Below are 26776 nucleotides of genomic sequence, written 5' to 3'. Positions count from 1 at the left end.
TCATTGAGCGTGGCAGAAGATGCAGATAAGGTGATTAGAAAAGCACATGAAATGTCTTCCTTTATTTGCAGAGTCCTAAGATTTAGGAACAGAATTAGATCCATTGAGTCTGCTCTATCATTTCATCATATCTGATCCATTTCCCTCAGTCCCAATCTCCTGCCTTCTCCCCGTATACCTTCATGCCCTGACTAATCGAAAATCTTTCCACCTCTGCCTTAAGTAAACCCAATGACTTGGCCTCCACAGCTGCCTGTAGCAACAAATTCCACAGATTCACCACTCCCTAGGTAAAGAAATGCCTCCTCATTTCCATTATTAAGGACATCCCTCTATTCTGAGGCTGGGTTCACTAGGTTTGGACCTCCCCATCATTGGAAACATCCCCTCCACATTCACCTGACTGCGACCTTTCAACATTCGATAAGTTGCAAAGAAATCACCCTTCATTCTTCTGGTTCCAGTGAGTAAAGGCCCAGAGCTATCAAACACTCTTCATATAACAAGCCTATCAATCTCAGAGTCATTTCTGTGCTTTCTTAGATAAGGACCTCAAAACTGCTCACAATGCTTCAAGTGAGGCCTCACCAGTGCTTTATAAAGCCTCAACGTTACATCCTTGCTTCTATATTCCAGTCCACTCAAAATAAATGCTAACATCTCATTTGCCTTCCTCTCCACCAAATGAACCTGCAAATTAACTTTTAGGGAATCTTGAACAATGACTCCCAAGTCCCATTGTGCCTCAGAGTTTTAAACTTTTTTCTCCATTTAGAAATTAGTCTGTCCTTTAATTTCTTCTATCAAAGTGCATGACCGTACTCTTCCTGACACTGTATCCCATCTGCCACTTCTTTTCCAGTTCTCCTCAAAAGTTTAAGTCCGTCTGTAGCCGCTCTGCTTCCTCTAAACTACCTGCCCCTCCTCCTATCGTCGTGTCATCTGCAAAGTTTGCAACAAAGCCATTAATTCCGTCATCCAACTTATTGACATATAAAGTAAAAAGAAGCTGTCCTAACACAGACCCTTGTGGAACACCATTAGTCGCATCTGCCGCATCTGCTCTCAGGATGAGGCCTTTCATTCCAGGATCCGCCGCATCTGCTCTCAGGATGAGGCCTTTCATTCCAGGATAAAGGAGATGTCTTCCTTTTTTAAAGAAAGGAGCTTCCCTTCGTCCACTATCAACTCTGCCCTCCATCGCATCTCCCGTATTTCACGCACCTCTGCCCTCACCCCATCCCCCCGCCAGCCCACCTGGGATAGAGTCTCCCTGGTCCTCACCTATCACCCTACCGGCCTACATATCCAACGTATAATCCTCCGTAACTTCCGCCACCTCCTATGTGATCCCACCACCAGCCACATCTTCCCCTCCCCCCCACTCTCGGCTTTCCGCAGGGATCGCTCCCTACGTGACCCCCTTGTTCATTTATCCCCCCCATCCCTCCCCACTGACCTCCCTCCGGGCACTCATCCCTGCAAACTGAAGAAGTGCTACACCTGCCCCCACACTTCTTCCCTCACCACCATCCCAGGCCCCCCACAGTCCTTTCAGGTGAGGCACCACTTCACCTGCAAGTCAACGGGGGTGATATACTGTATCTGGTTCTCCCGATGTGGCCATTTATACATTGGGGAGACCCATTGCAGACTGGGAGACCGTTTCACCGAACACCGACACTCAGTCCTCCAGCAGTGGCGGGATCTCCCTGTGGCCACACACTTCAATTCCACAGACCACTCCAACTCCAACATGTCTGTCCATGGCCTCCTCTACTGTCAAGATGAGGCCACACGCAGGTCGATGGAGCAATACCTTATCTCCCACCTAGGTAGCCTCCTACATGCCGGCATGAACATCCACCTCACATACCTCCATTGATACCCCTGCCTCCCCCTTACTCCCATCCCTATCTATTATTTTAGTCTGGTTCTCTTTCTCTCTCTCTTTTTCCCCTTCTCACTATAATCTCCCCCCAGCCCTACCTTTCTTTCTCTTTTATTTCCCATAATTCTCCACCTTCCCCCAGCCCATTTCCCTCCAGCCTATCACTTCCCAGCTCTCAACTTCATCCCTCCACCCATTTCTTATCCCTCCGCGACCATCCCATGTTACTTCACTCCTGATGAAGGGTTTCGGCTCGAAACGTCGTCACTACCTCTTCCCACAGATGCTGTCTGGCCTGCTGAGTTCTGCCAGCATTTTGTGTTTTTATTAGTCATCTTCCATTGGCTCCAGTGTTGAGGTCTTGTTTAGATTGCTTTATGTCTAGAACCTCTCCCTTGACCTTTCCACCAGGGCAGGTCCTACCAGGAGGGAAGCTCCAAAGATATCAGAAACTCAGAAACCACTCCAACACCACAAAGAAGTGAGGAGGTGGTAGCATTCTGAAGTTGACTTCCTGAAAGGTTGGCAGAGGCAGAAAACTTCCGCACTATAAATGGAGCCTGGAAGGTGCATTTGAAGAGCCGTCACCTGCCAAGCAAAAGTCCCAATGTTAGAGGAAGGACAAGAACAGACAGAGCTTTTCTAACCAGTACTGAATGAAGGGATGAATGGCCTCTTATGTTGTAAGTTCTATGATCCTACTCCAGGAAATCAGAAGTGGAACTGAATTTTATTTTCTATTGGCAGGAAATCTGGTGACAATATGTCAGTGTCCTTTTTCGCTAAGTATAAAACCAGAATGTATGACGACCCTAGTGTTATTTTTGGGGTTCAACATTTTCTGCATATATAGTACTTTCATTTGCCCCTAATGTATCCCCCCCAAGAAAGAGACTGTGTCTCTTGTCTCCTTCAATCCGCGGTCTCTCACCATCCAGGGAAACTTGCACTGAAAGCCTTTTGAAAAGTTGGGATCTGAGGAAGAAGTGTTGAGTAGAAAGCTGGGAAATACTGTTAGAAGCCATGTGCTGAAGATGAAACTGTTCCACAGGTAAGGGTATGGGCTAAATATTAGTTGCTGGGAAATGGCCAACGTAACCCACTGGAGGAACTCAATGGTCAGGAATTCAGCATCTGTCAGGGGATGGGATGGGCAAGGTTATTGCCCAGATACAGTTTTTCAACATGAAACTTCACTGGTTTTGTTCTCTCACATATTTCGACTGACCTGCTGAGTTCCTCCGGTGCTTTGTGGTTTACTCCCGAAGGTTTTTTGTTCATTCAAGAAGTTTCAAGAGATTGAAACGTTCAAAGACATTTTCTATCTCTTATTGCTACAGTTGGAACTTGCCACTTGCATCAAAAGGGCAACAATTATATAAGTGCCCAAGTGTGAGCTGCCCTAATGATTATTGTCCAGTTGCATTCACATCTATGGTGATGAAGTACATTGAGAGATTGGTCGTGGCTAGAATATGCAACTGCCTCAGCAATGACCCCAACCCACTGCAATTTACCTGTCGCAACAATAGCTCTTTAGCACGCAAGATCTCATTGGCTGTCCACGAGGCTTGGATCACTTGGACAATACAAACACCTGTGTCAGGATGCTGTTTATTGGCTATAGCTCAGTGATTAACACTATTATTCCCACAGACCTGATAGAGGAGCTATAGAACCAGGGTCTCTGTACCTTCCTCTGCAACCAAAGAACATACAACATAGAAATCTACAGCACATTACAGGCCCTGCAGCCCTCAATGTTGTGCTGACCATGTAACCTACTCTAGAAACTGCCTAGAATTTCCCTAGCACATAGCCTTCTATTTTTCTAAGCTGCATGAATCTATCTAAGTGGCTCCTAAAAGACCCTATCGTATCTGGTTCCACCACCACTGCCGGCAGTACATTCCATGCACCCACCGCTCTCTGTGTGAAAAACTTACGCCTGACATCCCTTTGGTACGTATTTCCAAGCACCTAAAAACTATGCCCCCTCGTGTTGGCCATTTCAGCCCTGGGAAAAGCCTCTGGCTATCTACAGGATCAACATCACTCATCATCTTATACACCTCTATCAGATCTATCTCATCCTCCATCGCTCCAAAGAGAAGAGGCCAAGTACACTCAAACTATTCTCATAAGTTATACCCTCCAATCCAGGCAACATCATTGGAAATCTCCTCTGCAATCTCTCTATAGTATCCTCATCCTTCTTGTAGTGAGGTGACCAAAACTGAACACAATACTCCAAGTGGGATCTGACCAAGTTCTTATATAGCTGTAACATTACCACATGGCTCTTAAACCCAATCCATGACTGAAGAATGCCAACACAGCATATACCTTTTTAACAACGCTGACAATATACACAGCAGCTTTGAGTGTCCTATCAACAAGGACCCCAAGATCTCTCAGATCCTCCACACTGCCAAGAGTCTTACCATTAATATTATATTCTGTCTTCAAATTTGACCTACCAAACTGAATCACTTTATACTAATCTGGGTTGAAGTCTATCTGCCACTTCTCAGCCCAGTTCTGCATCCTATTGATCTCCCACAGTAACCTCTGACAACCCTTCAAACTATCCACAACACCCCTAACCTTTGAGTCATCAGCAAACTTAATAACCCACCCTCCTACTTCTTCATCCAGGTCATTTATAAAAATCACAAAGAGGAGGGGTCCCAGAACAGATCCCTGTGGAACACCACTGCTCACCGACCTCCATGCAGAATACGAACCATCTACAACCACCCTTTGCCTTTTGTGGGCAAGCCAATTCTGGATCCACAAAGCAAAGTCTCCTTGGATCCCATGCCTCCTTACCTTCTGAAGGCATCTTGCATGGGGCACCTTTAGAAGAGCCTTACTGAAATCCAAATACAATACATTCTCTGACCAACCATCATTAATGTGTTTTGTTACATCCTCAAAAAATTAAATCAGGTTCAAAAGGCATGACCTGCCTTTGACAAAGCCATGCTGACTATTCCTAATCAGATTATGTCTCTCCAATGCTCATGAATCCTGCCTCTCAGGATCATCTCCAACAACTTGCCCACCACTGAAATCAGACATATTGGTTTATAATTTCCTGAGTTATCTCTACTCCCTTTCTTGAACAAGTAAACAACATTTACAATGTTCCAATCCTACGGTACTTCTTCTGTCCCTACTGATGATGCATAGTTCATTGCAAAAGGCTCAGTGATCTCCTCCTTTGCTTCCCACAACAGCCTGGGTTATATCTCATCCGGTCCCAGTGACTTATCTAACTTAACGCTTTTCAAAAGCTCCAGCACATCCTCTTTTTTAATGTCTATATGCTGAAGCATTTCAGTCCACTCTAAGTTATCACCACATCTGCCAAGATCTTTCTCCCTGGTGAATACTGAAGCAAAGGATTCATTAAGTACCTCCACTACCACCTCCGACTCCATGAACACAAATCCACTGTCACACCTGATTGGTCCTATTCTCACATGGCCCATCCTCTTGTAGAATGCCTTGGGGGTTTCCTTAATCCTGCCCACTAAGGCCTTCTCATGGCTCCTTCTAGCTCTCCTAAACCCAGTAGCGTTATTGCCCCTTTCCTATTCCTGACTTCTACCCACACTGACTCAGTAGACCATCCCTCAATGACTTCCCCCTTTTCTGCAGCTGTGACACTTCCCCTTATGAGCAAAGCCACACCCCCAACCTCTTCTGCCTCCCTTTCTGTTCTTTTTGAAACATCTAAAGCCTGGCACACTCAGCAGCCATTCCTGCTCCTGAGACAACCACGTCTATATAATGGCCACAACATCACAGTTCCACGTATTGATCCACACTCTAAGTTCATCCGACTTGTTTATAATACTGCTTGCATTAAAACAGACTCATCTCAATCCATCAGGCTGAGTGCATCTTTGTTCTAACATTTACCTATCCTTCTTCACAAACTCCCTACAAGCTGTTTTTTCTTGTGCTCCAACCTCCCCATCCTCTGACTCCTCAACTTGGTTCCCACGCTCCTGAAAATCTAATTAGTAAACCTTCCCGCCAGGATATTGGTCCCCCTTGGATTCAAGTGCAACCCATCATTTTTGTACAGATCACAGCTGCCTCTGAAGGGATCCCAATGATCCAAAAATCTGAATCACTACATCCTGCACCAAACCTTCAGCCACACATTTATCCTCCACCTCATTCTATTCCTATACTCGCTGTCACATGGAACAGGCAGCAATCCAGAAATTATTACCTTTGAGGTTCTGCTTCTCAGCTTCCTTCCTAACTCCCTGTATTCTGCTCTCAGGACCTCCACCCTGTTTCTACCTATATTGTTGGTACCAATATGTATAATGACCTCTGGCTGCTCATCCTCCCATTTCAGGATATTGTGGATGTGACCAGCAACGTCATGAACCCTGGCACCTGAGAGGCAAAATACCATCCATGTTTTTTTTTTTGCGCCCACAGTATTGCCCCGAAGACCACAATCTGTGTGGATCGGAAATAACAACTCCATTGCGCTGACAATCAACACAAGTGCACTTCAGGGGTGTGTGCTTAGCTCTCTGCTCTACTCTCTTTACACCCATGACTGTGTGGCTAGGCACAACTCAAATGCCATCTATAACTTTGCTGATGATACAACCATTGTTGACAGAGTCTCAGATGGCGACAAAAGGGTGTACAGGAGTGAGATATACCGGCATGTTGAGTGGTGTTGTAGCGACAACCTTACATTTAACATCAATAAGGCCAAAGAGCTGATAGTGACTTCAGAAAAAGTAAGACCAAGGTACACACATCAGTCCTCATGGAGGGATTAGAAGTGGAGACAGTGAGCAATTTCAAGTTCCTGTGTGTTAGTATCTATGAGGACCTAATCTGGTCACAACACATCAATGCAGCTACAAAGAAGGCAAGACAGCAGTTATATTTCATTAGATGTTTGAGGAGGTTTGGTATGTTACTTAAAACACGGGAAAATTTCTGCAGATGTAATGTGGCGAGCATTCTGTCAGGCAACATCGCTGTTTGGTGTAGGGTGGAGGGGGGGCTGCTACTTCATAAGATCGAAGAAAGCCGCAAAGGGTTGTAAAATTAGTCAGGTCCATCACAGGTGCTAGCCTTGATATTATCCAAGACATCTTCAAGGAGCAGTGCCTCAAAAAGTTGGCGTCCATCGTTAAGCACCCCCACCACCTTCTTCTCATTTTTACCATCAGGAAGTAGGTACAGAAGCCTGAGGCACACAGTCAACAATTCAGGAACAGCTTCTTTCCTTCTCCCATCCAATTTCTGAATGGACATTGAACCCATGAACACTACCTCACTAGCTTTTGTTATTGCACCACATATTTAATTTAAATATTTAATACACGTACACACACACATTACTGTATTACTGTAATTCACACTTTATTTGTTCTATATTATCATGTATTGCATTGTGCTGGTGCCGCTAAGTTAACAAATTTCACAACAGATGCTGATGATATTAAACCTGATTCTGATTTACTGAAGCATGTTCTCCTTAGTTTCAGGTGCATTGTGGGCAAAGAAGTATGTAAGTGGAGTTGTGGGAAGAGTGATCACAATCGATTGTTACTATGATGCAAAGTACCGCTCACACACAAAGTACTGGTGCCATGGATGGACTCATCAATGTTCAGTTTTAGTGGAAACAAATGGGCAACACGGACAGAGTGGACGAGTGTCAATCACAAATAACCTGAAACAGAGAATATTTACTGTTACTGTGGAGGATCTTCGCTCTGGAGATACAGGGTGGTACAGCTGTGGAGTTACAACACCAGGTCCCGATCCGATGTTTAATGTACATCTACAAGTATCTGATGGTCGGTTTCTCACAGATTGGTTTTATGTCTCTACTGAAATGTCTGATCCATGTTTTCTCTGGGAACAGTCAGTGTAGCGATGATATCCCAAGGCTCAGCAATAGAGTAGACTCCTACAAGGCATGTACAGGATTTGGGAATCCACATGCATGTTGATCTCACCCAATCCAATGTTCTACATATATCTAAAAGTATCTGATAGTACGTTTATCAGGGATTGGCCTTCTGACCCCACTTAAATATCTAATCTGTGTCTTCACTGTGGTCAGAACATCTCTCATATTCTGATGGTCCATGGCAGTGCTGAGTCCTGAGGGGAGTGGGAGGGTGTTGGGGAAACCGCACTCATTGCTCTCTCCCATTTCAGTGTCAGACCCACTGAATAGACAGCGATTTCCAGTGGGAGGCTCAGCACAATTTTCCTGCCTCTAAACTGTATGAAATGCCAGTCTGTCAGAGGTTTGCATTCAGATTGAAACTAATAATCCAGCCATAACAGATCAGAGAGAAACTTATTGCTCATGGGCTAATTACCTGAAAACCATAAAAAGGGAATCATTTCCCAGAGCTCAACAGACTGCATTCAATTCTTCCAAAGCAGGCCAGTCCAATCCCTGGCCTATTTCAGGGATCAATCACTCCCTCCTAAACTCTCTCCACCTGTATCCCCATTAGTGTGCTCTGAGCCCCCACTCCCAAAACCCACTGACCATCCACTCCGAAGCTTCCAGCCTCTTCATCCACCCATTACTGGTGGGAATCAGATTAAATGAAATCTGATGAGATCTTATCCCATCAGAATCCCTTTGTTTTCCTTTATCCATCTTGCCCTTTTACCCCTTCATATTCCCCTCCACTGCCCTCATTCCCACATTTTTGCCCTCTGGTGACTAACCTCCTTATTTTATGGCAAGATTCTACTGTCCTCTCCAATCAGATTCTTCCTTCTTCAAACCTTTGCCTCTTCTGCCTATGACCTCCCAGTTTATCACACCATTCTCTTGCCCCACCCCACCTTCCTACCTTCCTCCTCTCACCAGGATTCACCTGTCAGCTTATGCTCCTCCCTCTCTCCCCACCCTTTTATTCAGTCCTCTCCCCTCATTTGTTCCAGTCTTGGTGAAGGGTCTCAGTCAGAAATGTCACACATCTATTTTCCTCCAGAGTGATTGACTGATCTGCTGAGTTCCTCCAGCTCCTTTGTGTGGACATCCAACTTCCTGAGGTTTCTGGGCTTCACCCACTGTCTCCATGCAAACAGCAGCACCAAGGGTTTCCCTTGCTGTTGCAGATCACAGAAACCGAACACTTTCTCCCAAAACCCTCCAACCATGTGACAGACACCTGACCATTTCTCACCCTCATTATGTTTAGTTCTTCCAGGACTCTCTCCAGTTTGTTCCCATTACCTGTCTCCAATGGAGACTTGCTCCCTGCTGCTGAAAGTGATTGAAACCCTGATATTCACACTGACACATCGTCAGTGTCATCACTGCTGTCCTGATCTGGAGTCCTGCCGTGTTCTGGGATAATGTCAGACCTGGCAGTTCAGGCAGCTGGGAGGATGCAGAGACACAGAGGGTTAGAGGAGCTGACGAGATTCCAACCTGGTGAAATGCAGAAGTGCTGAAAATTGGAGAGTAGTTTTCAAACGTTCACTTGAATGTTTGGTCCTTTCCCACAGAACCCGTGTCTGTTCCTGTGCTTCAAGTTCTGTCGTCACTAAATGACTCGTGTGTCGGGGGTTCCGTGTCAGTTGTCTGTAAGTCTGTTCAAGGATCCTTTCCCATTCAGTACACATGGTATGAAAAGACCTCATCTGTGAATTCAAAGATCTCTGACACCAGTAAACTGGATCTACGTTGTCAATCCTTCAAACACCAGCACCATCAATATTACTGCACAGCCTCGAATACTCGTGGAGTGAAATCCAGTGAAATGATCAATGTGGCAGTGTTCAACAGCACTTGGAACTGCAGTTATCAGCTGCAATTCAGTCACACCGGTGAGTGGCAGATTGAATAATGGACACTTTCGGATGTTTCATGGAGTGACTACTTCTGATATGTTGTGTTGTTGAAGCTGTGTTAACACATGTCCTGACAGGATTTATACTTATGGAGTATGAACCATTTTTTAGTTTAGAAAATGAGTCCATTACCATAAGCCCCCTCCCCTCTATAATCTACCGCCCCAGCACCCACTTCTCTCTGGCCTGCTATTGTTAACATGGTGTTTATGTATCCCACCCTATTGAAATGAAACTGGAACCACATTACTCATTACAAAACAAGTTTGACAATATTTGCTCTATTTCAATTCTACTTACTTAATTTTATATATATATATATATTTCTGAATGGATATTGAACCTATGAACACTAACTGATGAATTTTTCATTTCTTATATTATATAGGAGGAACAATAACAATACTATTTCGAAATTATGCTATTTTTAATTGTCTTTTAAAATATTATTCATTTTTGAATGGATTCTGTAAAATGGTACATTTACTTCATTCTGTTTCTGTTACACTTTTATTAATAGTAAAACAATTAATACACATAAATATACATAAACACAAACATGAGTTGGGAGTTAGGGGGCAAAAGTTTAAGGGTAACACGAGGGGGAATTTCTTTACTGAGAGAGTGGTAGCTGTGTGGAATGAGCTTCCAGTAGAAGTGGTAGAGGCAGGTTTGTTATTGTCATTTAAAGTAAAATTGGATAGGTATATGGACAGGAAAGGAATGGAGAGTTATGAGCTGAGTGCAGGCCAGTGGGACTAGGTGAGAGTAAGCATCGGCATGGACTACAAGGGCCAAGATGGCCTGTTTCCATGCTGTAATTGTTATATGGTTATATGTACTGTTGTTCCTGACTATTATTATTTATTGCAATGTACTGCTGACACAAAGACAACAAATTTCTTAATGTATGCAGGTGATGTTAAACCTGATTTTGATTCTAACTATGTACTCTGTTGAAAATTACTGTGTTTTTAAATAATACATTTTATAAGATTTGCAGTTTTTAGCAAACTCATGTATTTTTCCACAATCACTGGCAGCAAGTGATCTAGCAGCTAAACTAAAGGTTTATCACTTTCCTCATTTTTCAGTGGCTAAGTATTAGCACATAACCTGCGTGATGTAATTACAACAGACAATAGACAATAGGTGCAGAAGTAGACCATTCGGCCCCTCGAGTCTGCACCGCCATTCTGAGATCATGGCTGATCATTCACTATCAATACCCAGTCCCTGCCTTGTCCCCATATCCCTTGATTCCCCTATCCATCAGATATCTATCTAGCTCCTTCTTGAAAGCATCCAGAGAATTGGCCTCCACCGTCTTCCGAGGCAGTGCATTCCACACCTCCACAACTCTCTGGGAGAAGAAGCTCTTCCTCAACTCTGATTTAATTCATCAATTAATTCATCACTATCTAAGGAATTTTCTTTATCTTATCTTTAAAAGTGATGGATTTTTCCGTAGCACTGTATTTCATTTGTTTTCATTCCTTTATATCACATCCTTTAGCATTAATTCCCCTTTGCATTGTTTCTCAGCTCTTTTAGTTAGATTAGTATATGTATGTTTGTCTGTACTCTAAACTAAACTGAGATCTTGGAATTAAGACTGCTCACCATCCTTGATTCCTGGAAGATTCCTGTGGATCGGAAATTAAACTGAGATCCAACAATTGTTATGTACCATATTGCCCTGATAGGATTCAGTGTATCAGTCTTTGATGTCAGCAAGTTGTCAGTGCATGTTGGTTTGTAAATTTTCAGATATATATTTACTAAGCAGGAACTTAAGATAAAAGTCTGGGTATATAGGAAGTAGAAACTTTGTCTTGCAATACGTTCAGAATAGTGAAACAGAGAAAACTGCAGTTTAGATTTTGCAGTATCTAACAGTAGTTTAGGTTTCTTGTGGCTATTGAGAACTCAAAATACCAGTATTTAATGGGAAAGAGTCACTAACTCTAAGAAATTACTTGTTCTACTACTGAAATATTTGTTTGCTTGATATTTTTTGCAGGGATGTGTCATAGGCCGGTCCGTGAAATCCGCATTCCGGTTCACGGTCAGGTCTGCGGACTCGGACTCCAGGTCTTCCGGTTGTCCATTGCTTCAGTTGGGCCTAATCATAGGCACCTGATTCTTGTTTTGGGGCTAGGAATATAAGTGACCTTGGGATCGAGTGTGGGTGGCTGGTTTGTCTCATCAGTATCCCTTTGGAGCAATCTGCTGGTGGAAGGCTTGAACAGCCATCTGTGATCTCTAAGCCTGGTTGGAGGACCACTGCTTCATGGAGCTTCGTTGTCTCTCATTGGAGGTATCGATTTGGCTGTTTCTGTAGCCAGCCAAGGTTGCAGGCCGCCCTGAGACTTGAAGCCACCCCGGATTGAGCTCCCTTCCTGTCCTTGCCACTGTGGGTTAAGTCAGGCTGTCCTTGCCATTACCCTGTGGTTAGATCTGCCCCTTTCTGTCCTTGCCTCTGTTGGGTAAGCCAGGCTGTCTTTGCTGTTACCCTGAGACAGGACTGATCTCTTCCCCTCCCCTTCTGAAACCCTGACAGTTTCCTCGGTGTTTACCTCAGCAGTCGTCCTGGCCCTGTGTCCAAGGAAGGGGCCCGGCCCTGTGAAATCATCCCAGCCCTGCGTCCTAGGAAGGGTCCTGGCCCTGTGCTCTAAGAAGGAGTGCCTTGTCCTGCCCAGGAGTGCATCGAAGAGCCCAGGCCTTGTCCAGTCCTGTAACCACATCATGTCCGAGCCTAGTTCTGGGGTCCGAGCCAAAGTCAAGACCCCGGTTCTGGGTCCTTGTCCAGTCTCTGGCTCGGAGTCCAAGCCCAGGCTCCTAGTTCCCAATTCCTTGTCCTGGTCCCGCTTTCCTAGCCCAAGCCTGTGTTCCTATCCCAGCTCCTAGTCTTTGTCCAGCCCCGTCCCTAACTCTAGTCCAGTCCAGTTCCTGGTACCTCAGTGTCTGTGTCTTGCATCTTGGTCTGCCATCAATGCCTCATATGATAGGATGCTCCTTGTTATGAGAATATTATCTGCTTTTCCCTGTAGTATTAACAACTGCAGTTGTTCTGATATCTCCCCTACACTCAATGACCAGCTCTGTCCACTCCCTACTATGTGCTGAGTCCCAGAAATAGACTTTCCAGTGCTGGCAGAGGCTAGTTCCCTTTTGGAACTTGCCTTTATTTTGGAATAGAATTAATTAGGACCACAGCCCCATGAGCTCGAGCCAACCATAGAAAGATACCTTAAGAGTACCCATAACATCAAGAAGGATCCTACCCACTCTCCTCATGGAAAATCAACACCTCCACCCACTAACTCACCCCACATCTCCTCCTACCACCACTACTTCAGAATCAGGTTTAGTATCCTTGACACTGGTATATGTCATGAAATTCATTAACTTTACGCCAGCAGTACAATGAAATACATGATGAATACATGAGAAATAAATATAGTGAAGAAACTGAATTACAGTAATAATTATATATATATATATATAAAATAGTTGTTAAAAGACTAGTCACAAATGAAGAGCAGGTGGAAATGAATTTTATTTCTTTATTTTAACAGAAACTAGATATTCCTGTGAAAATAATTCTGACCACTCTGAAATCACAGAAGATTCCAAAGGCAATCAATCCACTTCCCCTGAAAGGTATATTTTTCTCTGTGCTTCTGTATGCAATGTAATTGGGGGAAAGAATTCATTCTTTATTTCGCTGGTGATAAATTCCTGTGGGACTACTGACTTCAATCTGACCAAACATTTGAGCTCAGTATAACTGGTGTCCCCATAAACAGTTAAAGTAAAACAACCAAAATTATATTTACTACTTGAAGAAAAATTGTAATAATGTAGGCATGAAAAATGAACATCATGCAATATTTTGCAATGTAGCTCATCAGAATGGAAATGATGCTGAGTTTTACAACGCACTGCTGCGGTATGTTTGTTGTTGAGAAATAAAAGCAAGTTACTCAATTTGCCGTCTGTCAGAGGGTGTTCCTGCAGCCTTCACTGTGACTTTGAAGCCAGGCATTGCCCTTGAAATCACTTATAAACAAAACATTGCAGTGTTGCCCAATTCTCAATGTTAAACATTGTCAGAATCATTGGCATATGTCGTGAAGTATATTGTTTTTCTGGCAGCAGTACAATGAAATACGTAATAATAGAGAAACAAAACTGTGAATTACAATATATATATTAAGTAGTGCAAAAGCAAAAATAAAAGTGGAGTGAGGTAGTGTTCATGGGTTCCGTGTTCAGTGTCTATTCAGAAATTGGATGGCAGAAGAGAAGAAGCTTTTCCTGAATCATTAAGTGTGTGCCTTTAGGCTTCTGTACCTCCTCCTTGATGGTAGCAATGAGAACAAGGCAAGACCTAATTGATGGAGGTCCTTAATGATGGACACTGCCTTTCTGAGATATCGCTCCTTGAAGATGTTGTGGATACTGCTCATGCTGGAGCTGACTCAACTCTCTGCAGATTACTTTAATCCTGTGCAGTAGACCCCCACCTCCCTCCATATTAGGACGGTGATGCAGGCTGGTAGAATGCTCTCCGTGGTACATCTGTAAAAAAATTTTGAGTGGTTATGGAGACATCCCAAACCTCCTCAAAGTCAGTGGTGTCCATTCAAGACGAGTCTGTTGTCATATGCAGGAGCACAGTGAGTTAGACAGGGTTAAGCCGATCACCCCTACCTGGGCATAGGCCAAAGACATTAGTGTGCCAGAGTCCTCTGTCCTGGGCAAGTCTTTCAAGTTGTACCCAGGTATAGCCCATCTTCTTGGTCTCAGTTTCAAGGTTGCATCGCCAGATGTTCTTTGGCCATCTTCTCTTCCACTTTCCCTAGGGAAAGCATGTTAGCACTTTCCTGGTGATGTAAGTACTTGGCTTATGTAGAAGGTGATTGACAATATGACTTCCATTGACTTGCAGCTATCGCCACACAACTTCACATCTCTTCTAGTCGAAGATCCTTCCTCTCCCAGGGATGAGGTCTTTGGAGCTTCGATTAGTGTTTCTGTAGCTCTGGGTTTTTTACAGGATGAGTTTCCTAGCATCATGCCCAACTCTCCTCCTTTTGCAGCTGTGCTTGGTACCATCCATGGCAGAGTTACAGTGAGCTCCAAATGCAATGAAAAGCCCGCTTAAAGAACCATTGCAGATACTTAAGGACAAAGAAAAATGTCACCTCCTAAAAAGTACCCCTGTTTGCTGAGTACACAAGTGCTTTGCAAGGTATCCCCAGTAGGTCACTGTAATCCGCCTTCTGGATCTGTCATGGATGTTCACCATAGGGAACAGATTTTGACCAAGCACCACAAAGGTAACGTCCAAACCAGCATTAAACTTTGTGGAGGTGGACATGGTGATCACTTTGAAGTTAGAGCAGGTTTTAAGCAAGTACAGCTTTTCCCTTCAGGTACTCAAAATGCAAATGTTTGCGGTGAGGTTAGTAGATCTTGCCCAGGCATCTCATCACTGCAGTTCCACTGTCCTGCTTCTCAGACGCAATATCTCAAAACATTAAAATTATTTTAATTCTCTTCTGGGAAATTTGAATTCACTTTGACTTCTTTAAACTTGAAAGCAACACACACAGAACGTTGGACAAAGTCAGCAGGTCAGGCAGCATCTATGGAAAAGAGTATGCAACTGATGTTTCGGGCCAAGACCCTTTTCCACGACGATGATGGAAGGGGGGCGATGCCTGAATAAAAAGGTGGGAGGAGGTTAACGAAGTTACCTGGAAGGTGATAGGTGAAGCCAGGTAGATGGGAAAGGTCAAAGACTACACAAGAATTAGAATATAGTGCATCCCACAATATAGTTACAATCATATTACAAAATAAACAGAAGTATCGACCTTAAATACAATATGCAAACAGCATGTACATATTTACACATCCCCAATACTAATGAAATTGAATATTCCACCATGTACGGTGGGAAATAAACCAGAAAGGCAACTGAGAGCATGAGCTCTGCTTGGGACCCAATATGCGAATATACCAGGGAAGACACAGAGGTGCATGAACTCAGCTCAATGACAGCAGAGTGACAAGGCAATGTTTGCGTGTATGTAAATGCACATCTGTAAGGAGCGAACTTACCAAGCGCTCTCTGTCACAGACGCCAACGTGGGCTTCTCTGCTGAGATTAGAGCTGGCTTTTGCAATCGCGATCATTGTGGGTTGTCCAAGTCCAGCTACCAATGCTTGGGTAACACTCACAAAACCTGGGGGGAACACAGCAAGTCAGGTGGTATCTCTAGATATACCATGGAGAGCATTCTGACAGGCTGCATCACTGCCTGGTATGGAGAGGGGCCACTGCACAGGACCGAAAGAAGCTGCAGAAGGTTGTAAATCTAGTCAGCTCCATTTTGGGTACTAGCCTACAAAGTACTCAGGTCATCTTCAAGGAGCAGTGTCTCAGAAAGGCAACGTCCATTATTAAGGACCTCCAGTACCCAGGGCATGCCCTTGTCTCACTGTTACCATCAAGTAGGAGGTACAGAAGCCTGAAGGCACACACTTAGTGATTCAGAAACAGCTTCTTCCCCTCTGCCATCCGATTCCTAAGTGGACATTGAACCCGTAAACACTACCTCACTTTTTTAAAAATATACAGTATTTCTGCTTTTCACATTTTAAAAAGTCTATTCACTATACATATACTGTAATTGATTTACTTGTTTATTTGTTATTATTATTTTATTTATTATTATATTTTTTCCTTCGATAGATTATGTTGAACTGTTGCTGCTAAGTTAACAAATTTCATGTCACATGCCAGTGATAATAAACCTGATTCTGATCTGAAGAGGGCAGTAAACTGTCAGCATTTCAGGCCAAGATACTTCAGCAGGGAGCTCACCATGCTCAGCCGTGCTTTTTGGATAAAAGAAGCTTCCAATCAGATAAACAAAGGACACCTCACTAACTCTTTACAAAGGACTGGAGTTAAAGTTTTTATTCAATTTTTTAGAAAGTTCAAAATAAGTTTATTATCAAGGTACATCTATGGCACCGTGTAAAACCTTGAGATTCAATTTTTTTCTGTAACAATCACAGTGGGTACATAGAAACACAATAGAATCAATGAAAAACTACACACAAAGAAGGACAAACAACCAATGTGCAAAAGAAGGCAAAGTACACAAAATACAAAAATAAATTATAATAAAACAATAAATAAACAAATAAATAACACTGCCAATATCAGAATCAGGTTTAATATCATTGGCATACGTCGTGAAATCTGTGAAATTTATGGGTGCAATACGTTGCAATGGATAATGATAGAGAAAAAAACTAAATTACGGATATATATATATATATATATATATATAAAATAGTTAAATAAATAATTCAAAAACAAAACTGGAGAAGTAGTGAGGTCATGTTCTTGGGTTCAATGTCCATTCAGAAATTGGATGGCAAACGGGAAGAATCTGTTCACTGAGTGTGTGTCTTCAGGCTCCCGAACTTCCTTCCTGATGGTAGCATTGAGAAGAGGGCATATCCGGGGTGATGAGGGCACTGAATGATGCATGCCTTATAGAGCCCTAGAAAGTGAGTCTGTAGACTGTGCTTTATTGTATTAAGGAAAAGAAGTTGCAGATAATCTGCACAACATTTACACTTTAACCAACAGTATTGTCACTGATCATTATTTGCTTGTGGAGCCTTTCTGCAAGCAGTTTGGCTGCTGCATTTCTGCACTCCAACAATGTCTGCACTTCACTTGCTTGGACTGCACACATCCTGAGTTCCAGAAGAGAGTCGTGTATGCACCAGACTTCCATTCTTTGACAATGGCCGAGGATTACTGGCTGACCCTTCCTTGTTCTCTGCACCGCAGATTAACGAAAGTAATTCTGCTCAGCATCACTGGCATTGTTCTCACGATGATCTTCACTGGCCTGCTTTTGTATCTAAAGTGTAAAAACAGGGGTGAGTTTCTACTTCTCTTTTCATCATTTTATGATATATCTGATAGCTTTCTGCAAAATTACTTGATAGAAATGTACAAGATAAAAAGAGGCATACATTGAGTGGACAGCTGGAGACTGTTTTTTGAATGCAAAAAATGGCTAATACCATAGGGCACAATTTTCAAGTGATTGGATGTTAGATGCAGTTTTTTTATAAAGAGTGGTTGGTGCATGGAACATACAGCCAGGGTTGGTGGTAGAGACAAATGTATTAGGGATATTTAAGCAACTTCAGTTAGGCACCTGGATGACAGGAAAATGGAGGTCTGAGTAGAGGGGAATGTTAATGTTGTGGGCTGAAGAAACTGTTCTGTGCTGTAATGTTCCATTTTCTGAGTTCCATGTTCTAAAATGTAACAAGATTGGAATTGAATCTTGTCAGATACGATCCGGAGTTGAGGTGTTCTTCTCTGGATAAATGAAGTATTAAAGAATAATGGAAGTGCTATTATAAACAGGTGAGAGCTCCCCAAAACATCAGATGACACGGAATCACCTTGCATGTGGAATGGCAGAACTCCATGTCAACCAGGAAGCTGGGAATCTTGAATCGCTGCTCATATGATATCACTTTTATTCCAGAATCTTTCTCACGAGCAGACGGGTATCAATGTGGTTAATGGACAAATGATTGACCAGAACTGGAATCAGTAGGACGTTAAAGATTTGATTTGCAGAAATTTGTGATCAGGACAGTTTTCCTGGAACAAATTTCCCTGTGATTTAGAGGTGCACTATTTAAGATAGTGCACCAAAAGGATAATTCAGCATTTACCTAACATTCCCATTACATAGATAACTTTGAATTTTCTAGACTCGAAGTACAGCACATCTCAGACAAGAGGCAGCAATGAAACTCAGGTAAGATGTGAAGTATGAATTTTCTGAATGCTTGAAAATTTATAAAATCAAATGACAAAGACCATTCAGCCCCAAAGGCTTCCGGTGTTAATACTATACACAAGTCTCCAAACATCATTCTTTATTGAACTGTATCTTAGGTACCACCAGTTCTTTCTCCTTCTTGTGCTTATCCAACTTTTCCTTAATTCATCCATGATATTTTATTTGATGGATTTTCAAAATGGCTTCAATCTCTAATTTGTTACCACTAACAGATGCAAGGTGTGGCTGGCCCTGGCTCTAATTTTAGAGATGACAACTTGCTATCGCTGTAACCATGTCCTTTTTTTTCCAATGACATTTCAATTAATATTTAATATATTCCATCCATATCCCAAACTCTTATGAAAGATCAGAGAAAGTAAATGGGATGTCACAAGAAACAGCATGGTAACAAGTCCTTTCTGCCCAACAAGTTCATCGTTCACTGTTTCAAAATCTCAGTTCAACGAAATACCCTCTGGTTCTCCAAGGGAGAACAGCACAAATATGTGTTCTGTGGCTGAGAGCAGAAAGAAGGCTATAAAAAATCATAAGTGAAAGAGATCCCACAGATTCTGGAAATCCAGACTAACACACATAAAATATTGGAGGAACGTAACAGGTCAGGCAGCATCTATGGAAATGAAACGCAGTTGACATTTCAGACCAAGACCTTTCATCAAGAGTGGAAGAAAAGGGGAAGCCAGATCAGATTAGAAAAGCGAGATGAACTTCCATTCATGAACTGTAGTAACTGTAGGAAGTAAATATTATGGAACTTTTGAGGGAAAGCTAATAAAGCACATTAGGGAGAGAAGAATACATACTAATTCAGCTGAATAGCTGGAGTTCAAATTAAGTACAACTGCTATAGAAGACCATAAGATGTTGGAGCAGAATTAGACCATTTGGCCCATTGAGTCTGTTCCACTTGTACCAACAAGTTCTTGCTAAGTTGAGTTCACTTTGAGAACTTTTCCTCAATATTATGAACAACGAGTTCCCCCAGTTCAGGTCACTCACTCTGTCTGTATTCCTTACTCACTTGCACTGATCCATCCAGGTTTCTCTCCTATTGTTCACGTTTTCCACCCAGCCACCAACACAAGGGATTCTGCAGATGCTAGAAGTCTATAGCAACACAAACAAAATGCTGGAGGAACTCAACAGTTCAGGCAGCATCTGTGGAGAAGAATAAACAGTGGACATAAAGAGCTAAGCCCTTTCAGCAGGACCACTCAAACATCTCCCCTTCCACTATCTTTGCTATTGAGACTCTTCTTCCTATCTATTGCTCACAGGTCTCTCCACCTGGGTTCAATTTCCCTAACTCCTCACCCACCTGGCTCCATCTACTATATACCAATCTCCTAATCTGGTTCTACATAACACTTAACAACATCTGCCTCGACCCTTCCCACTCCCCTAATTCAGCTCCAATTCTGCTATGATCTTATTATTTTTTTCTCCTTACAGTATGTTTCCTATTATCCAGCGGCCTCAGTTTCAGTAATCCCCACTCCTCTTTTCCACCAGACCACATCTGTTCATCATTTCCCCTTGAACTAGTTTGTTCCATCACATACCTGACTCTGTCTCATCCATTTCTCTTACATCTTTGTACTAGCTATCTTCCCTCTATGTTCCCACTCCTGATACAGATTCTTAATCCAAATATTGAACATCCATTTACTCCCATCAATACAGGTTTTTAATCCAAATTATTGAACATCCCTTTACCCCCATTGATGCTCCTCCATCTGCTGAATTCCTCCAGGAACATTTTTGTTGTTCCAGATTCCAACATCTGCAGTCACTCTTGTCTCTGTTGGAGAACAGCTCTGTGATCAATTTTTGCTCGGAACAGCGGATGACACTTCTTACATTCATCAGGCGTAAAAATCATTTTGCTTTTCTCATATTTAGCAATCGGCATCTTTGGAAGGGAGCACCATTAGCACAAATCTGCAGCAACGTCAGAGCAAACAGGCAGCTGCCTTGCAGGTGAACAATGATAGTTGGATCATGTATGCAGAAGTGGGATTTCAACAGAAATCAACAGCAAGGCACCCGGTAACCAATAAGAATACTATCTACACTAATGTTGATTTTCAAAACAACTCCCCATTGAATAGTGGGAAAGCTCCCTCTCCAGGCACTCTGCAGGACCCTAAGCAGACAATTTATGCCTCAGTTGTTCCTTAGGAAATCTCATTTCCTGGACCTGTGCTGTTTATTACTGTATCTTTGCTCTATTGTTGTGATGATAGGACCATAATACATAGGAGCAGAATTAGGCTATCCGGCCCATTGAGTCTGCTCTGACATTCCATCTTGCTGATTTATTTTCCCTCTTAATCCCATTCACCTGCCTTTCTTTTTTCTCATAACCATCAAGAACCTATTAAACTCCACTTTAAATAAACCCAATGACATGGCTTCCACAGCCCTCTGTGGCAATGAATTTCTCAGATTCAACACCCTCTATTCAAAAAGGATAACATTCTATTCTGAGTCTGTGACTTCCGGTCCCAGACTGCCCTGCTATTGGAAGCATCCTCTCCCCATGTACTCTGTCTAAGCTTTTCACTATTGCCCCTCATTCTTCTAAACTCCGGCAACTGCAGTCCCAGAGCCATCATATGCTTCTCATACATTAATGCTTTCATAAGAACATAAGAGAGATAGGAGCAGGAGTAGGCCAATCGGCCCCTCAAACCTGCTCTGTCATTCAACAAGATCATGGCTGATCCAATCTTAACTCTAGTTTTCACCGAATCCCACAAGGCAACAGGGCACCATGCTGCCCATTTTATTTTATTATTCATCCCGCCCAAACCCATGTGATCACTCGGGGGGAAAAAAACGATTTGCCAATTGAGGAGAAAAAATCTGGAAAATTCCTCTCCAACCCATCCAGGCTATCGAAAACTGGTCCAGGAGATCACATGGCTGGTCTAAACCTAGCCTCATGTCCACTTACCTGCTCGCTCACTGTATCCCCTAATGCCATTTTTATCCAGGAAAATGTCTATCTCCGTTTTGAATTTATTGAGTGTAGTAGCTTCCACAGCTCTCTGGGGCAGTAAATTCCACAGCCCCACTACCCTCTGAGTGAAGAAATTTCTCCTCATCCTGGAATGGCATCCCCTTATTTTAAGATTATGCCCCCTAGTCCTAGTTTCACCCATCATTGGGAACATTCTCCCTGCATCCACCCGTTAAAGCCCCTTCACAATCCTATATGTTTCAATAAGATCGCCTCTCATTCTTCGGAACTCCAATGAGTAGAGTCCCAATCTACTCAACCTCTCATCATACATCAACCCACCCATCCCTGGAATTAACCTAGTGAACCTTCTCTGCACTGCCTCGAGAGCCAGTATGTCCTTTCTTAAATATGGACACCAGAACTGCACACAGTACTCCAGGTGTGGTCTCACCAATACCCGGTACAACTGCAGTAAGACCTCCCTGTTCTTATACTCCATCCCCCTAGCAATAAAAGCCAGCATTCCATTGGCCTTCTTGACCACCACAATTCCAGTATCACTCTCATAAACCTCTCTGGACTCTCTGTAATATCAACACATCCTTTCTTAGATAAGAGGCCCTAAGCCACTCACAATACTTTCTCAATCTGCAAGTTAATCTTCAGGTTAATTACGTTCCTCTGGCAGAATCCATGCACATAGTTGCTTTGTCAAACTTTTGAACTAATTCCATCCAATTCCATTCACTTCCTTTCTTCCCAGTATTGGGAAATGTAATCGGTTGCCATTGAATTTCTGATTCTAGGTCCTCTATGCAAATGGCAGTAGTTTTGATTACTGTATTGAGTGCTGGAGTAGTCAGCCTTGCACCCTATCCCAACATACATAACTCCTCTCCTGGGTCAATCTGACCTCAGCACAGCTTTCTCATCTCCACTCCCATAAGCTGCCAGTACAAATCCCACTACAGCATTTGAGCACATAATCCATATGGATAGTTCGATGTCAGAGATTGTGTCACCCTCAAATCATCCAGGACAGGAAGTAAAGTTCCACGTGCATCTCTGGTGATACAGAAAGAGGGAAAAGAAATTGGTCAGCTACCAAATTTGCAGAGAATAAGATCGATAACTACTGTTCTTGCCTGTGATGCTACATCTCACAAATAAGTTAAAAATAAAACATTTTGGGATGCTGCTCACCCACCATGGAGAATGAAACAAAGAGGGAGATTTCAAAAATATTGAATGTTTTACTTAACCTTACTTAGAGACACAGTTATCTATTAGCCCTTCCAGCCCAGCAAACCTGCACTGCCCAATTACACCCATATGAACAATTAATTTACTAATCTCCACATTTTTGGAATTTGGAATGAAGTCGGAGCACCTGTAGGAAAATCGCACATTTACAGGGAGAGCGTACAAACTCCTAACAGAGAGTAGTGGGATTTAAACCCCAGTCTTACACATGGTGCTGTAAAGCAAAATCGATCTCATTACTGCGATTATCATTCTATTGAATCATCTGTAGATACATTTGTTCTTCAGAGCGCAAACGTATGAAAAACTTTTGAGTTTGGCAGACCTCATGTGTGTTCTCTGGATTTTTAACATCTGCAGAATCTCATGTGTTTATCACTAATAAGTTCACCCTTCCTGCAAACTGCCCTACAATATTTGAACAGAAGTTTAAGCACTCCTCTGTTCTCAAGGATGTTTGCGAAGAAAAAGCATTTCAGGATGAATGTTGTATACATTTCTCTGACATTAAACTGGACCTTTGACCTGGTATCATTACCCCTTTTGCTGTCTGTGAAGTACTTTGAACCACCCTGGGAAAGGGAAAGGCTCCACTTCAAGCCAAGTTCCTTCTGACCATTAACAAGCTCAGGTCATGAACTGACAATGGAGAGGATTCAGAGAAGGTTCACGAGTATGGTCCTGGGATTGACAGGGCTAATGTATGAGGAGTTGTTGATGACTCTAGGCCTGTACTCACTGGAGTTTAGAAGAATGAGTGGGGGATCTCATTGTAACCTATCGAATATTGAAAGGCCTTGATAGAGTGACGTGGGGAGCACCTAGAGACGTCTAAGACCAGCGGGCACAGCCTCAGAGTACAAGGATGTCCCTTTACAGCAAAGATGAGGAGGAATTTCTTTAGCCAGAGAGTGGTAAACATGTGGAATCTGTTGCCACAGAGAGCTGTGGAGGCCATATCATTAAGCATATTTAAGTGGAGGTTGATAGGTTTTTGATTAATAAGAATGTCAAAGGTTACGGGGAGAAGTCAGGAGAATGGAGTTGAAAGGAATAATAAACCAGCCATGATAGAATGGTGGAACAGACTTGATGGGCTGAATGGCCTAATTCTGCTCTTATGGCAACACTGATCCAGCTTCATCAATGTGACAACAGCAGCAGGGAATAACACAATCTTCACTCTGTAGAAATTCAAGATTCCCAAGTCCTTTATTATTGTTGAGATACCATGCAAAATAGGCCCTGCCAGTCCTTTGAGTCGCAATGCCCGTCAAACCATGATTTAACCTTGGCTTAATCATGGGACAATTGGGAGGAAACCAGAGTACCTAGAGAAAAGCGACATGTTCTACCGGAAGGACATATAAACACCATAAATAGGACACTGGAGTTGAACTCTGAACTCTGTAGCCCCAAGTTACAATAGCATTACACTAACTGCTATGCTATGGTGGCGTCCGCTTCTGACCCAGAGGTTCTGGGATCAGTACTTCCATCTAGACTCACCTCATTTGTCAGTGTTGGTGATTACTGAACATAATGCAAACTTCCTGAACAACAGTCCCGTCAGCCTGTCCATGGAGACGGAAAGATCCCACGTTGTTCAAAGAAAACCAGAGTTCTCTTAGCGTCTTTACTATGTGTTTATCTTAGTGTGATCTTGCAATACAATAGTAACAAGTCAAGTTTTTATGTGAAGAACAACCCTCTAGTTGTTCTTCTCCCTTTCCCACTATATGAAGAAAGTTATTGAACACTGATTTACATCCTGATAAGGATAAAGTGCCCTAATATTTCCAACTTCATCATTGAAAAGTGTAGGAGACTGAAGGGAGATTCGATAGAAGTATACAAAATTATAAAGCATATACACAGGGTAAATGCTAGCAGGCTTTTTTTTCACTAAGGTTGGGTGAGAATTGAACTAGAGGTGATGGGTTAAGGGTAAAAAGGTGAAATGCTTAATGTGGAACACGAGTGGGATCTTCTTCACTCAGAGGGTGCTAAGTGTGGAATGAGCTGTGGTTCGAGTTCAGCATTTAAGAGAAATTTGGATAGGTACGTATACGTGAGGGGTATGAAGGGCTATGATCCAGTACAGCTGGATGGGACAAAGCAGATTAATGGCTCGTGTCTGTGCCTCAGTGTTCTATGGGCCCCAAGTTGGGAGCCCCTGCTGTAATGTAATTTAATTAGCTGGCACGTAGCGTCGAGGTTAGAGCATCACTCTACAGCATCAGCAGTCAACCACTGGTGTTCAATTCTGACTGCTGTCCGTAAGGAGTCTGACTGAGTGAGATTCCCTCCGAGTACCCTGGGTTCCTCCCACCTTCCAAATACGTACAGGGTAGGAAGGGTTATGAAGTTGTGGGCCTGTTACATTGGTGCTGGAAGGATGGCAGCACTTGTGGGCTGCCCCCAGTACATCATTTGACTGGTTAAATACATGGATGGAAATTACAATGGACATTTACAAAATGGAGAAGATAACAGCATCTGTTAATCATAAGCTGGAACAATTTGATTCATACTGGGAAAAATGGTTTATCTACATAATGCCTCATAGGCCTGATTTTATTCTCACAAATCAATGAATCTGTTGTAAAAAAAAAAGATCACACCCGACTTGTACATAATTCTTTCCTTTTGCTTGTTTTTTTCTTTCCACTCTTTTTTATAACTGTATACCTCAGATAAATACTTTGTGGGGATTTGTGATATATATGATTATATGATATATATGTACAGTGTCTGAAATACATCTTATGGAAATGTTTGTTTGATGAACAATAAAAAAAATTACAAAAAAAAAGAGAAGTCAGGAGAATGCACTTGAGAGGGATAATAAATCAGCCATGATGGAATGATGGAGCAATCTTGATGGGCAAAATAGCCTAATTCTGCTCCTATGTCTTATGTTCTTATTACTCTGTGCTTTTTGTGCAGTTCAGATTCTCACGTTGGCAAACAGCCCTCTTTGTTTAATAGTTTCAATGATCACTGGGTTTCTAATGCATGTCAACCCTGGGTAAAGCAACATCCCCTTCAAGATTCATGCCTTGTTGATCACTGCAAGCTGCAACAACCTAATTTTATTCATTGCAAAATATTTCTTTTTTCATTATGCCAGTGAGAGCCCAAAATACAGTGTCATGTATCCCAATGTACGCCTACAATGACAGTATATGTCTACTGGGACTGAACCCAAATCATTAAACCTTTACACACAAACCAATCTCACCCCGCTCCTATTCCAAACCCTACCCATACTGTCTCAACCATTCACCCTTCTGTGATGGAAGATTACAGTGCAACAATATAAAATGGCAGGAACTTTTGAAAGTCAATGGTCCAAATGTGGGAAAAAAAATCTGTTATGTCTGCTTTTAGTAAAGCAATATCTGTGGGTTAAATGGTTTCTGGGTGGGGAATAAAGGCCTAACTCTTATTACCATATTGTTGTATATTTGATATTTCAATAATATTTGAGTAATCTTGTACAAACGGTATATATATTGTTTGATTGAGCATTCATTTTCATTTAAATAATTAATTACAGGTTATATGTAAAATCATTAATTCCATACGCTATCACACTACCATGTGATACGAGCATGCCTCGCTTAAAGTAAGCTTAAACTACATCTGTATTCCTAGATTTTCGTGTCTCCTTTGAATTAATTTATGTTCTGAAGTTACAAAACGTAACACATATCACCTCCATTCCCTCCAATTGTGGCTACTGCCTAGAAGAGACTCTCCCACAACAGGCAAGCCGGACACCAGGAAATGTAGTGGAAGCAGAGGGCAAAGCTAATTTACCCACTGCTCTCTTCC

At 42.5% G+C, this 26776-nt stretch overlaps 1 protein-coding gene across 2 annotated transcripts in view; it reads left to right on the top strand.

Annotated features, from left to right (window-relative positions):
• Positions 1 to 26776, top strand: part of LOC132381029 (cell surface A33 antigen-like) — a 63292-nt gene that overhangs the window by 12554 nt on the left and 23962 nt on the right. The window contains exons 2-7 of one of the 2 annotated variants that reach the window (XM_059950136.1): positions 7426 to 7746; positions 9431 to 9751; positions 13357 to 13441; positions 17664 to 17755; positions 18611 to 18657; positions 20608 to 20754. In XM_059950136.1, the coding sequence (XP_059806119.1) occupies positions 7426 to 7746; positions 9431 to 9751; positions 13357 to 13441; positions 17664 to 17755; positions 18611 to 18657; positions 20608 to 20754 (1013 nt within the window). Of the gene's footprint in view, positions 1 to 7425; positions 7747 to 9430; positions 9752 to 13356; positions 13442 to 17663; positions 17756 to 18610; positions 18658 to 20607; positions 26290 to 26776 lie in introns of those variants that run through there. The other variant, XM_059950135.1, reaches the window with a different exon arrangement.

The sequence above is a fragment of the Hypanus sabinus genome, chromosome 25 (genome assembly GCF_030144855.1).
Source record: "Hypanus sabinus isolate sHypSab1 chromosome 25, sHypSab1.hap1, whole genome shotgun sequence".
Taxonomy (NCBI): Eukaryota; Metazoa; Chordata; class Chondrichthyes; order Myliobatiformes; family Dasyatidae; genus Hypanus; species Hypanus sabinus.
This window is presented reverse-complemented; position numbering and strand designations above follow the sequence as displayed.